Genomic DNA, 13,466 nt, shown 5'->3' with positions numbered 1-13,466 from the left:
ATTTAACGTTCATCCGTATCAAAATGTAAATTTATTTCTGTCAATTTATTTCTGTGGTCTTTTAAAGTCAGCAGCGTCCATACTAATGCATGCATTTAATAAATAATAAACTAAATTGAAGTCTAATTTAATTTAATTTTCTTGAATTAATTAATTCCATTGTTTTAGTCAAATTAATGTTATATTGGATAGAAATGTTGAGAGCTATAGATAAAATTAAAAATAACTCAAATGAATATAATTTGACATTATAAATTTTAAAATGCAAAAAGTTAAAAAAATACTCGTAATATAATTTCTTTGAAAATGTTTTTTTTTTTTAGAACATAACCTCCTGGTTTAACCACAGAATGTCTGAATTAAATAGATTTCCTTCTAAGATATTTCTTACATGTTACAAATGAGCGTGAATCAGTTTTCAATGTGATTCTTGAGTTTATTTAATCAAGCGTTTTTTAATCAAGCACTTTTTAATCAGGAACATTTTTCGCAAATTAGTTTTCAATGTAACTTTTGCTCATTTAATTAAGCATTTTTTGCGAATCGTATGAAAAGCTCGTTGTCGCTCGTTGATGCAATGCAACTCCGAACTATACTGAACTGAAATTCATTTAAATTTCTCTCTTTTTCAACAAGAATTTTCGTTTTCTCGATTGTCTGAATACGCTGTGGGAATTTCACTGCGTATGTATATATAGTCTGTATAATGTGCATCATATACGCGTCACAATGTTGATTTTTCATGTGCTCTATCTCTATAGTCATCAGTTCTATAGACGGTATTACTGCATAAATTAGCTTCGTTTTTATGGATTTCATGCGGAAATCTAGACGCATTGACACAAAATTTTACTGACTACATTATTGTCTCTCTGTTAAAATTATGTAAGAGAAGAATTTTGTTTTCATTAACGGAAAAGTAGGTAAAAATTAGCATATTTAATGTTAATTAGATAAAGATATTTCTCTATTCGTTAGACACAAGCAGTTTCAAAATCAATATTTCTTAAGAAGAAATACTCCGACAAATTGGAATGAATTTTTTAAGGAGGATTGCTGTTAAAACTTTATGCAAACTTCATTAAAATTTTATTATTAAATATCTTAGTGAATAAACCTAAAATTAAATTACATTAAAATCTGCTTGAAATTGGACCGGGAATAAAATCTTTTAAGTATCTTGAATTTAATTCGTGAAAGGCTCTTTATATTTTTAATGGACTATAGTTTTTATCTGTTAAGGAATAATCTATTATATATAAATATACTTTAAATTGATTTGCGTGATTAAAATAAACTATCCCTTAATATGTAAAATCGTAAAAAGATCTACATTTTAGACATCTTGTGTAGAAAAAAGGCCTTCCGACACGGTTTAAAATAAAGTCCTTTGCTCACGCTTCGACTGGCTATATACAGTCCAGATCGGTACTTATACTGTAATGACCTTAACAAACCTCATTCCGAGCGTGCCTCGTAAATGTCACGAGTATTAATTCATCCGCATTGGATGCAGCGTATCTCATAAAAAAAAAAAGAATATTACTTCTTTTCTTCTCACAACCGTAAGCTTCGACGAAATTTAATAACCGCTCGTTATCGAAGAAGGCAAGAAATGTCTACGATCATCTTGAAAGAGAATACGATGTTATAAGGGATAGAATTTACGTAAACGTGAACGCATACACAGTTGGAAAATTTGCGTTAAATTGAACACATTTCACGTGTCCCAAATTGTCCACCCAAAGGACTCCGCACTAGTTACATAGAAAATTGAATCCTAATAAAGTGAATTAGTTTTCACATCATATAATGTAGTTTATAATGTGGTGAACAAAAGATAGCTCATTAATGGATAGTTTTTGAACCATATGATGTATCAAAAATGTGAACTCTTGTGCTCATCTTTCCAATTAGTGCGAGTCTTTTTAAGTTAGTTTAACACACAAGATGTGTTAACATGTTTCAATTTTAACATTTATAATATGTTAATTAAATTAACACATTTAAATCATTTATCTTAAAATTTGCGTTTTATATTGATGAATAAAATACATAAATTTCATTTGTTTATTTATTCATAAAGTATGTGATTTCAACATAAACAGATGTTTAATATCAATTCAACACAAACGATTTAAATAACACAATCATATTATGTTAAATCAACAAAACTCGGATGTTATAAGATCAACACAAAAGTTTTAGCAAGAACTGATTTTAACACAAATACAAAATGTGTTTTATTGCATAAAGGGAAAAGCTCCTAGCGAAACGTTGGCGTATCACTGCGGAGATTCTCGCAATGTATCTTCGGCCACGACATCGGCCGACAAGTTTTAGCCACGGATTCGTGAAGTTCGCGGCGCAAGACGCGACGGAGGACATCTTTTACTTTTGACGAACGTACGACCTACTTGCCCCTCGCAGTTTACCCCCTGGATCATCCCTAAAACCCGAACTTTTCATTCCCGCGACACTCCGCATACACGACGATGTAAATTTCGCGCCTTCGTTCTATTCATACGTTTTTTTCCCTTCGCTACTCGATTCTTAATGTACATCTCGCCCTGAGCATAACGTGATCCTATATCTTTTTTTAAATTATAATTTGAATAATAAAATTTATTCACTAATTTAATAATGAAATGTTATCTCTTCTTTCTCTCTTTTATAATGCTCATATGAAATATCAACATTAAAAAGAATAGAATTTTGGAAGAGGAATAGAGAGTCCCTCTTTCGTGTAAATATATAATTTTTATTGTACACGCGATGTGAACAGAATGCCGAAGGTAATTTTTATTTAGGCAAGAAAGTTGGGCAAGGGATCAATCTCCCTCTCGAAGCAATTTTTACGAAATGGTTCTTCCGCTACTACCGTTTTCTGTCGCCGCTCCCTAATGCACATACCACACGCGATAAGTGCTAATTGATCCTGCTGCAATAATTTCGTAGGAAAATACAGCGAATTGCATCATAATCTCAAAAATGATCGCATCCTAAACCGGAAAAAGCATCCAAATAGAGTAAAAGTCATCAAAATGATGTCAAAATGATTCCAAAATAATCATTAAAAGTTACTTTTCAATCGTATATGGTTCATTTTAACATCTTTATATGCCGTGATTTGTTCTGCTTGAAGCATAATTTTTTTTTTAAGCAGAATATCAAATCACATCAAACGATACCGTCAAAATGATGTTAAAATAAATGGTAAACTGATTGGAGAAAAAACTTTTATGTCCATTTAACTTTAATTTTGGTTTAATTTACTTTTTATCTTTTCCTAGTTATAGGAATTAGAAAAAGATTGAATAAATTAAACTGAGATTAAAGTTTTTATCTACACTCTGTTAAATATCAAAAGAGCAATGATAACTCAATCCTTTGAGTTAAATAATATTTTATAATTTTTATCTTTCATGTGTGTCAAAATATAAATCAAATCCATTTCTGTGGTTAATTTAAAAATAAACATCGTCCAGATTAACGTATGCATTTAATAAATAATAAACTAAATTTGAATCAAATTTAATATATTTTCTTGAGTCTGAATTGTTTAACTCAATTATGTTATAAAAAGCAAATAAAATGTTACAATAACTAAAATTTTAAATTATTTTATTTCATCAACCAAGGATTTGTTTGCTCATATCTAAACAAAAGATTAATTGGTTCAACTAAATGAAATTCTCAGTGCATTAGTAATCATTTTAGAGCCGTTTTGATGTCATGATGACTAGTGTTCTGCTTGAGTTCTGCTTGTATTTGATTCAAGATTTGCCCTAGTCTCTGTTCACAGTGCATTAAGGGATACGTTACGTTGATGCATACGTAATGCATTAATACGTTTGTGAAGATGCATGTGCATCTATAGACGCGCCGTGTAATCTCATATCGACGAACGAAAGCCAATGTGTTATACGGTATTCCAGTGACCCATCTCGAGTCGCGCGACAGAACCGCTAACATGACTAACGAGATTAACATCCCGTACGTTATTAGCTTATTCAAAATGCCCCTTAGATATCATCATTTCGTTTTGCCCCATTACGAGGATATGCCCGGGAAAGCGTGTACAGACATCCAGCGATCCTTTTGCTAAACTTATCAGTAGGAAGGTTCTTCGGAACGATGGCACGTACCGCAAATAAAATAAGGAATGAAAACTCTTTACGGGAAGCTAAATTAATAATTTTCCAGAAAGTCCCGGCGGGGAAGAGTAACCGAGCAAGAAGTTGTTATGCATTTTTTAAAGTGTATGAGCGGCTACATATCTTCGGAGATACTTGCGGAGTGAATACGCCCTGTTTGGAGCAAACGAAATATTTTCATGAGTACCTTTAAAAATGGACGAATGTTTCTGAAATTCTACAAGGCTTCTTTTAATAAATAAATAATAGTTTTGAAGCTCAAATATTAATTTTCGTATGATGGAAAATTAGCCTAAAATTAGCGGAAAGTGAATGCAAACGTCATTCTCCGTGACATTTATTAGTTTATATAATATCGTTTAATTTAAGATTTGTCAAATTTTCGTTTATTCAAATTCATTTCTTTCTTCATTTTAATAGAATCCTGATTTGCAGCGCGCGATTTGCGATGTCAAATGTTAAAAAAAACATTGAAAGCGATGATCTCTCTCGACTTTGTTAAAAAAAAATTGACAAGTTGCTAATTATGAGAATATTTTACGAGGCTTTTTTAATAGATATAATAGCTTCGAAAGCATTAATTTTCATAGATGGTCTAAAATCAGCGAATAACGTTACTCTTTATGAAATTTTATTTATCGTTTAAGTTATGATCGATTTTTTTATTTTAGTGGAATCCTGATTTGCGGCGTGTTTCGTGATATCGAATGTCGAAATTTAGAACGTTGAAAGCGATGACCTCTCTCGTGACATTTTCGTTAAAGACAAATTGGCAAACGTTTCTGAAATAAACTAGCTTTTATAACAGATATAGCTTTGAAAAGTATTAATTTTCACATGTGAAATGAAATTTATTCGTCGTTTAATTTAAGATTCGTTGTTCAATTAAAATGTATTTTTATTTTAGGGAGGATCCTAATTTGATGCGCATTTCGTGATATCGAATGTCAAAATTTCGAACGTTGAAAGTAATAATTTCCCTCGATATTTTCGCTAAAGACAAATTGGCAAACGTTTCTGAAATAAACTAGCTTTTTTAACAGATATGGCTTTGAAAAATATTAATTTTCACACGACAGACGTTTTAAAATCAGTGGAAAGCGAATACAGCATAGCGTTATCCCTCGTGAAATGAAATTCGTCGTTCAAGTTAAAATGTATTTTTATTTTAGCAGGATCCTAATTTGATGCGCATTCCCTGATATCGAATGTCAAAATTTCGAACGTTGAAAGTGATAATTTCCCTCGACATTTTCGCTGAAGACAAATTGGCAAACGTTTCTGAAAACTAGCTTTTTTAACAGATATAGCTTTGAAAAATATTAATTTTCACACGACAGACGTTCTAAAATTAGCGAATGCATAGCATTCTTTTTTTATGAAACTTCATTTATCGATTAATTTAAGATTCGTCATTCAAGTTAAGATGGATTTTTGTTTATTTTAGCAAAAGTCCTGATTTGCAGCGCATTTCGTGATATCGAAATTTAGAACGTTGAAAGCGATGACCTCCCTCGACATTTTCGCTAAGGAAAAATTAACTCCGGTCAGGAGTTGCGTTATATATCGATTGTCTGCCAATTCTAGGACGTTCTATAGATCCGCCCATGAAATAAGAACGCTCTGATACGATCATTAGCCGGGAACTAACGGGTTGCCCGAGCCGCGGGTTAAAAATGAATCCTCGCACCTGGGGCATAGTACGGCGAGCCGCTGCGAAATTCCGAGATTTCTTCGTACATTCCCGAATCTCATTAAGCAACATCGGAGGGAGTCACGCGAGCGAGGAGAACGTGATTCGGAGCTCGAACAAGAATTCGAACGCGGTATAGAGGCCTCGAAGTCGCGACGTGCCGCGCCGGGTGGAGTTCCTCGGCACTGCAATGTTAGCGGTGGAACGCAACGTATCCGGATAACGCGATCGTCGGCGTTTATTCCACAGGAAGTGCCTCCCCACGTACGAGGAAACCTCCAAGTCATTTTTTCGTATGCGATATAGTATAGCCCTGATAATATATCGGATATTTCAGGGATAACTTCTTCGATAAATTTAGAATCGTTTTCCTTGACGAAGTTTACAGCCGTTATCTTTACAGAATAACATAATAAGATAATAAATATTATAAGATAATCCTAAGTAATATTTTGTTAGATAAAAGTCATGTCTAGATTTAAAGTAAAACAGACGTGATAGCAACTATTAAAGTGAAATGTTTAATTATTCAATTTTCAGGCTTTGGCTAATTAATTTTATACCAGTCCTGTACCAATTTTGTTGAGAATAAATGTTATATACATATATAATAAATTTTTGTTAAAAATAAATGTGTTATATATAAATCAAATGATATAACATTCGGATAGCAATTAAAGATAACAGGTGAAATGTTTAATTATCCAATTTTCCTCTTTGATAATTAATTTTATATCAATCCTGTATCAATTTTGTTGAAAATAAATATTATATATAGCGCAATGATATTTTGTACTCACTCTGTATATAACTAACAATTACACAAGTTTACCCAGAATAATGTATACATAAAATAAATCTTACAGGTATTACAAAATTGCTTATTCAACTATGTTAATTCTATAAAACGTCACATATAGTTGTCGCTTATAATACCTATTATAGTTGCTACCATTATGTCTTTTTCTCTGTAATTGAATCGACGATGAACATATAATTACTTATTTGTGCCATCGCGATAGAAACCTCCTCGTTTCGAAATGATTTACACGAGGTACATTTACTTTGTGCAGGCAAAGAATAAATTTTACGTAACAAACGATCAATTTATTTTTACTCTTGGAATTTGCAATCGCACGGAATGAACGGAAAAATCTACATTACACGGAAAGATCGACGTTGTGAACTCGCATGTAGGAGGATTGAAACAAGAGGATACCTTCACAAATTCGGGGGTAAAAAAACCGAAAAAAGAAAGGAAAATGCAAGACATGGGGGAAGAGTAGCGAGGGTGCGTTCGCGTTTGTTCGTTCGTTCGTCCGCCCGTCCGTGAGTCGAACGCAACCCTCGATGGCTCGCTCGTTCGAGTCGACTCGAATGCGCTCGAACGGGATAGGATCGAGCCAGTAACCCCTCGCGCATTTTCCCTTCGAAGACTGGCAATCTCCGTCCAACCGTCCAACGCTCGCGTTACCCCGAGTACGAGTGCACTAAGGCACAAATCTCACCGTTCTCCTAGGCCGATCTTTGCGAGCGCCGCACGACGTTGCGGACGTCTTGTATTATCGATTGACGAAAGTTACGTGGAGGGACTCGCCGCCGGGGCACGACGATCGTGACGTGAGTGAGCGAGCGAGCTGGGGTGAGAAGAGAAAAGAAAAAAAAAGAAAAGGAAGAAAGATTGGAGCAAGCGAGCGAAAAAATCCTCGCGCTCTCGTTACTCTCTTCCTTTCTTCTTCGCTCTAATATACGCCGTACTCTATACACGCTGCTTCTTTTCTATTCCTCGCGATCTCCATTGTATCTCGTTTTAGATCATCGTCGAAAACGAATGAGAGGAACAAAACACATCCCCATTCTTCGATGTAAAACTCCCGGAGAGATTTGATATCACAGAAAAGAGGCGAGAAAACAAAAAACACGCGGAGAGACAGATGATGATGACGAGGGGAATGATCGCACTCACCCTCACGGGGTTAGACCATCGCGATGGAAGCCTTGTTGGCAGCACGGACGACGAACATGCTCGCGTCGGAAACGGCAGTAGTGGCAGTGGCGGGACTGGTGGCACCCACGATGACGGCGGCGACGACGACGACGGCGGCGGCAGCGGCGGTAGCGGCGACGGTGGCAGTTACGACGACGTCGACGAAGCTGAAGAACGCGGAGAACGCGACGATTGTGGCGGCGGTGGTGGCGACCGCACCATGAGCGACGACGACGTTAGCGTTAGTGCGAACTGGCGATGACGGTGACGACGACGATGATAACAGTAACGATGACGATGATAATGACGACGAGTAGTCACTTCCCACCTCCGTACAATCCGGGGAGGGCACCATCTCCTCCTCGCCTGTGCGATCGCGTGTACACCCGACGACGACGACGACGACGAAGCCGACGTCTGCACTACTGCTGCTACTGCTGCTGCTGGTCTGTGCGACGACGACCACCACGCTATGACACCACCGTGGTCGCGCTACCACACCGAGTAACATCGTCGCAGTGTCATCGTCGTCGCGCCCCTCGGCGTGCGCCCCGTTTTTCGCGTGTTGCTGGCCGATACTGCTGGCTGGCGCTCGATCGCACCCACCGTGTGCGTGCGCGACGGGGGTGGGCACGAAAGGAAAAAAAAAAGGAAAAAAGGGTCGAACGAACGCACAGGACGCACGCACTCTTTCGTCGCTCTCTTCCTCTCTCCTTTTCTCCCTCTTTCTCTTTCTCGCTTTCGTTCTCTCTTGCTTTCTCTCTCTCTCTCTCTCTCTCTCTCTCTCTCTCTCTCTCTCCCTCTGTCTCGCAGCGATCACACGCACGAGGACCTGAGAAGACGGTGCTCGTCCCCCGATCGACTGCACGACACCGATGCCCGCTGATGCCAGGAGACGCCCCAACGCGGGGCACCCAGTTCGACGTATGGCGAGCGACGGCTCACCCCGCGATCCGCGTCTCTGCTCGGCCCGACTCGCGCAGTGCCGTAACTGCGAGGCGGGAGTGCAGGATCACCCGCGGTGCCCGTTCGGAGGTGTTGGTTGGGCGCGCACTCCCTTCCCCTCTCGCGACCTTATCTCTTAACCCTTCCTCCGGCATCCCGTACCCGCGTGATATATCGTCCCACTTCTTCGAAAACAAAAAAAAACACTAAATCCAACGCGGTCCTTTGATGACTAATCAATCTTTCATCCGATCTCACCTTTCTTTCTCTCTTTCTTCCTCTGTCGCGAAATTCCGAATAGCAAATCCGCCACTGAAGATTATTGATTTCGCGTTGAATCGAACTAAAGGCGAGTGATCTTACGGATCGTCATGCGAATTTCTGCCACGTTCGCACGTTGGTTCAACCGGTGATTTCCGTATTTAGAGACTTTTCCCTAAACTGTTCCGCGCGAGGAAAGGCGAGGGTAGTTTTAGTCGCGGGCACCGCGAGCCCTTCGAGGTGACCTGGAGCCGTTGGGCACTCAGCGGCAAGGCGGGGGGCTAAGGAAGCCCTTGAAATCAATAGCCAGCCGCTACTGCCGCCGCCACCCTGATCAGGCTGCTCTGCGCTATATCCATTGCTCCGCCACCACCACCACCACCACTACCACCGCCACCATCGTCATCGTCACCGCCGCCGCCACCGCCGCCGCCGCCGCCGCCGCCGCCTCCTCTTCCCTCTTCCCATATCCCAATTTATCCGCACGGCGTGACCGAGGAAATCTCGTCTCGCGCCGTGCCCGACTTTAGTTCACAGTCGAACGTCTCTCGGTACCGAGCGTCATCGGTCACCAAGTGACCCGATCACGGAAGGGAGTAGGGGTGTCCACAGGGCTGTCGTGGAAACGCGTCGCGACGCATTCCGATAGAATTTCGATGACCGCCAATTCTCTTCGTTATTGTTATTAGGGAGCCTGGCCGAATCGATTCTATTCCAGGGATTGCTAATAAAAGAAGATTAGAGAGGTTGTCTTCGAGGCATTAAAGGGAAACGCCTGTGCCCTTCGATTTGTACGGAGAAGGTTTCAATTACGAATGCGAAAAACGACGTAGTCACGAAAGTCCTTTATGTATAGAATTACTTAAAGAGCTTTGCTTTTGCGGAAATTTTGCTACGCGATTAAAATCGAGACATTTTTCCATGATGCTACAGCCAAAAATTAGTGAAGCTCAATTGAAAAGATTTCTCCTGGCTCTTGCTGTACGAAACTCAACATTAATATTTGCCGTATCCAAGAAACGTTACTATATAGAAAAGACGTTTTTACTGAAGTATCTAAAAGTATTTAAAAATTTTTAGCTAGTACAGATCTGAAAATAATTTTATTCGACATCAAAATAATTGTGTAGAACGCTCAAACTTTTTGCTAGAATCTCAAAACTTTTTATCGATATCGTGCTCAAGATTCTTACGTAATTATTTTGATGGTCCAACAAAATTATTTTCATCTATACTTAAGCCCTAGCTAAATTTTTAGATAGCTTCCAACAAACTCTTTCCTTCTGTGAGCAAAAAGTCTCTAATCCATCTTCTTATATATGCATGACTATTGAATTTATAATGTCAAATTACACTTAATTTGAATTATTTTGAATTATTTCTAGAGATCTGCTCCTATTTATAATATGTCATTAATTAAAACAATGAAATTAAACAGTTTAATTGAAAAAAATGTATTAAATTTGATTCAGATCATTTAGTTTATTATTTACTAAGTGCATATGTTAATATGGATATTGTTTACTTTAAAAATAATTGCAAATGGATTTATATTTTGATATAAATGAAAGTTAAAAGTAACATAATGTTATTTAAGGAATTGGATTGCCATTAGTCCTTTGATAACTAAGAGAGTGGTATAAAAGCCCCACGTTCAGCACTAAATCACGAGTTGTCATGGCGATCCTTATCTAAACCTTCGCTTTGTCCTTTCCTTCTATGTTATTGGCTATATTTAGTAACGTGGCGTATCTCGGAGCACGCTATTGTCAAAAATCTTTAATGGAATGCGGGGCAACAGCTACGGCTTATCGATAGGATGAGAACAAAGTTTTTCGTGTGAAGCGAAACAGATTTGATCTTAAACCGATGACGTAAATACCATATGAGAAACGGGTATGAAAAAAGTCAAACTCATCCCCCGCGTCTCTCTCCAGCATTTATAGGTCTTATACTTTGATGTTCTTACCGCAATGGGTGGACGCGACCTTCCGATATGACCGAAAATATAGACGCGTAGGGAGACGTACGTGGATTGCGGTCTAGTTATGAGTTGACCTACTCCACTTTGGTTCTACCTACGCGCTCCTTTTCCAGGGATGCTATCCCTTTTGGAAACTGTCTGGCATCATGAGGAGCTTGCTCGAAGTCACGATTTTCCGACATTTTATCTTATATTATCTACAAAATGTTTTTTCTACGTTCATTTCAACTCGTTTAATCCCCACCCGAAGAAATAATTAATGTTAAAATTATCAATGATATTAAAACTTTAATATCCAATTAAAATTTGATATATCCAGGAATCTCAATATATCTGATCTGATTTTAATCAAGTATTTGAAAAACTCAAACTATGGGCAGTATTCATAGTCTGTTTCTATTTTAGATCGTCTTAAATAATGTCTCAAGATGCTAATGCAGCTCTCTAATTGGCTTATGATTATCATAAGGCTGTACTTAAGATTGTACTTAACATTCTCAAATATAAGAATCTCTCAACTATAAATACCGGCCTGTGTAACATGACTAGGGACATGCTGCAAAAATTTAGCGATATTCTAGCGATCGACTTGAGTATTCTATATAAATGGCTTTATTCAGCAGAGAAAACAGCTTTGTAACTGTTATAAAATTTTGCAATATAACTGGTTTATACATTTAGATCCATAAGGAATCAAAAGCAAGAACTGATTGAAGAATGTTACAATAGTTGCAAAGCTATTGCTTTCTCTGCTGAACGCAGCCATTGTATTTTGATAATTCAACAAATCTACAGCTAGCTAAATTTTTATATAAGCTTCAGCAAAACTTCCTCTTTTCTTACTTAAAATAAGTAATTTTCAGTATTAAATGTGAATAAAAGTGGATTATTTCTTATATTTGAGTTCTTGATAAATAAAAAAATGTGAAATAAAATATTAACGACGATAATAATTTATGAATTTAGATTTAAATTTCAGATCAGCCTTGGAGATTCACTAATCCCGACACGTAATCGACGGGATTATGTGAAAATGTATAATTACTCGCTGTGGTATCGAATACATCAGAAGTCTTGCATGGTACATTCTTTAATAGAATACTTTTATTCAAACACGAGTGTTAACGAAATCGCTGTTAAAATTAATCGCACGTAACGACGTGGTCACGCATGAAGCAAAACCGCAAAAACTCGATAATGATATATAATTATACGTATAACAATCGTATATAGATCATATACAACAAATTCTTGGTATATCTGTAATAAAATCTCACTAACGTAGTAGTATCTAATGTTTATGCATTGTGCATACTAATTGCATCGCTTTTTTTTCTTTTCTACGGAATAATGAAGAGTATCATCTGGTGCAGTTAAAACACACGAGATGAGAAACGTGCATTTGCCCTTTCTTAGCCACAAATATACATAAAACACACACACACACACACATACACACACGTGTGTGTGTGTATGTGTGTGTGTGTGTATATACACACATATATTCAGTTTTACAAAGCGCGACAAAGATCAGGTTCGAATTAACAAACTTCATAATTAATACACGTGATGTACATGTAAAATATATATGTAAGGAGAAATAGAGCTCTCGATTTTACACGATTCAAGATCTAAAATCGTTCTCTCGTTGTAAGAGCCACTGAATTCTCCTCGCCTCGAAATCAAACGTATAGGAATGTCTCGGAAAAATAACGCTATATTGAAGAGAAGTCCGAATAAACTGTCTTCGAATCAGAAATTCGTACAGCGATGAAAATTTCATACCAGTATGTAAAATACACGCGTCGTCGAGCGCGGCGAAAAACGCATTTATACAGTATACGTGTCTATAATTTAACGGCGGAATGTATAATGAATCTTTACGTCTTTTATATCGTATATTAGCCTTTCGTATATATCCTTTATATTGCATAGAGCCGCGAGAATACATACGGAAAATTCATAGTTCGCTAAAGATTTGCGAGGATCAAGTGGAGTGATGTAAAAAAACTCGGAGCGACGGAGGAAAAGTCAGTAAAGTTTAAATCGTGTTTATGCTACATTGCCTTCTAGTCCTAAGGCACAGTTATATAATATCTCTATGTCTGTATGAGATAAGTACGTATGTTCAACAATAGTACTTTAATATGACAACCTGCAATCGGCCTGTCAGCTCGTTGAAACTTGAATTGAGTCGACTCGCGTTCGCTTCGGACTCCTCGACAAATAATATGTCCATGCATAATTATCGCATATCAACGCTCATCTGGACGACGATCGAGCAGAGAGGTGCATAATTCAAAACTCTTTAGCGTTTGTGATATCCGAGACATATCTTTATTCGTTATTTTTGTAAGACAAACATAAAGAAATAAAAAGTACACTGAAGCGTCAAGTAAATTCAATGCATTTTATAACGTTCCTTTCTCTCTCTCTCTC

At 37.5% G+C, this 13,466-nt stretch overlaps 2 protein-coding genes across 2 annotated transcripts in view; one reads left to right on the top strand and one right to left on the bottom strand.

The window, feature by feature from the left end:
* The window catches only part of LOC108694463 (glucose transporter type 1), a 38,377-nt gene extending 30,510 nt beyond the window's left edge, over positions 1–7,867 (bottom strand). Inside the window, exon 1 of the mRNA XM_018203986.1 lies at positions 7,817–7,867. The gene's annotated coding sequence lies outside the window, so the exon portion shown is untranslated. The remainder of the gene's footprint in view (positions 1–7,816) is intronic.
* LOC108694238 (WAS/WASL-interacting protein family member 3) lies at positions 7,791–9,622 on the top strand. Its single transcript, XM_018203601.1, has 2 exons — positions 7,791–8,078; positions 9,350–9,622. The coding sequence occupies exons 1-2, from the start codon at positions 7,791–7,793 to the stop codon at positions 9,620–9,622; spliced, it is 561 nt and encodes a 186-aa protein (XP_018059090.1).
* Positions 9,623–13,466: the final 3,844 nt, after the last annotated feature.

Source organism: Atta colombica, unplaced genomic scaffold (genome assembly GCF_001594045.1).
Source record: "Atta colombica isolate Treedump-2 unplaced genomic scaffold, Acol1.0 scaffold12, whole genome shotgun sequence".
Lineage (NCBI taxonomy): Eukaryota > Metazoa > Arthropoda > Insecta > Hymenoptera > Formicidae > Atta > Atta colombica.
The sequence above is the reverse complement of the archived record's forward strand: the minus strand, read 5'-3'. Positions and strand labels throughout refer to the sequence as shown.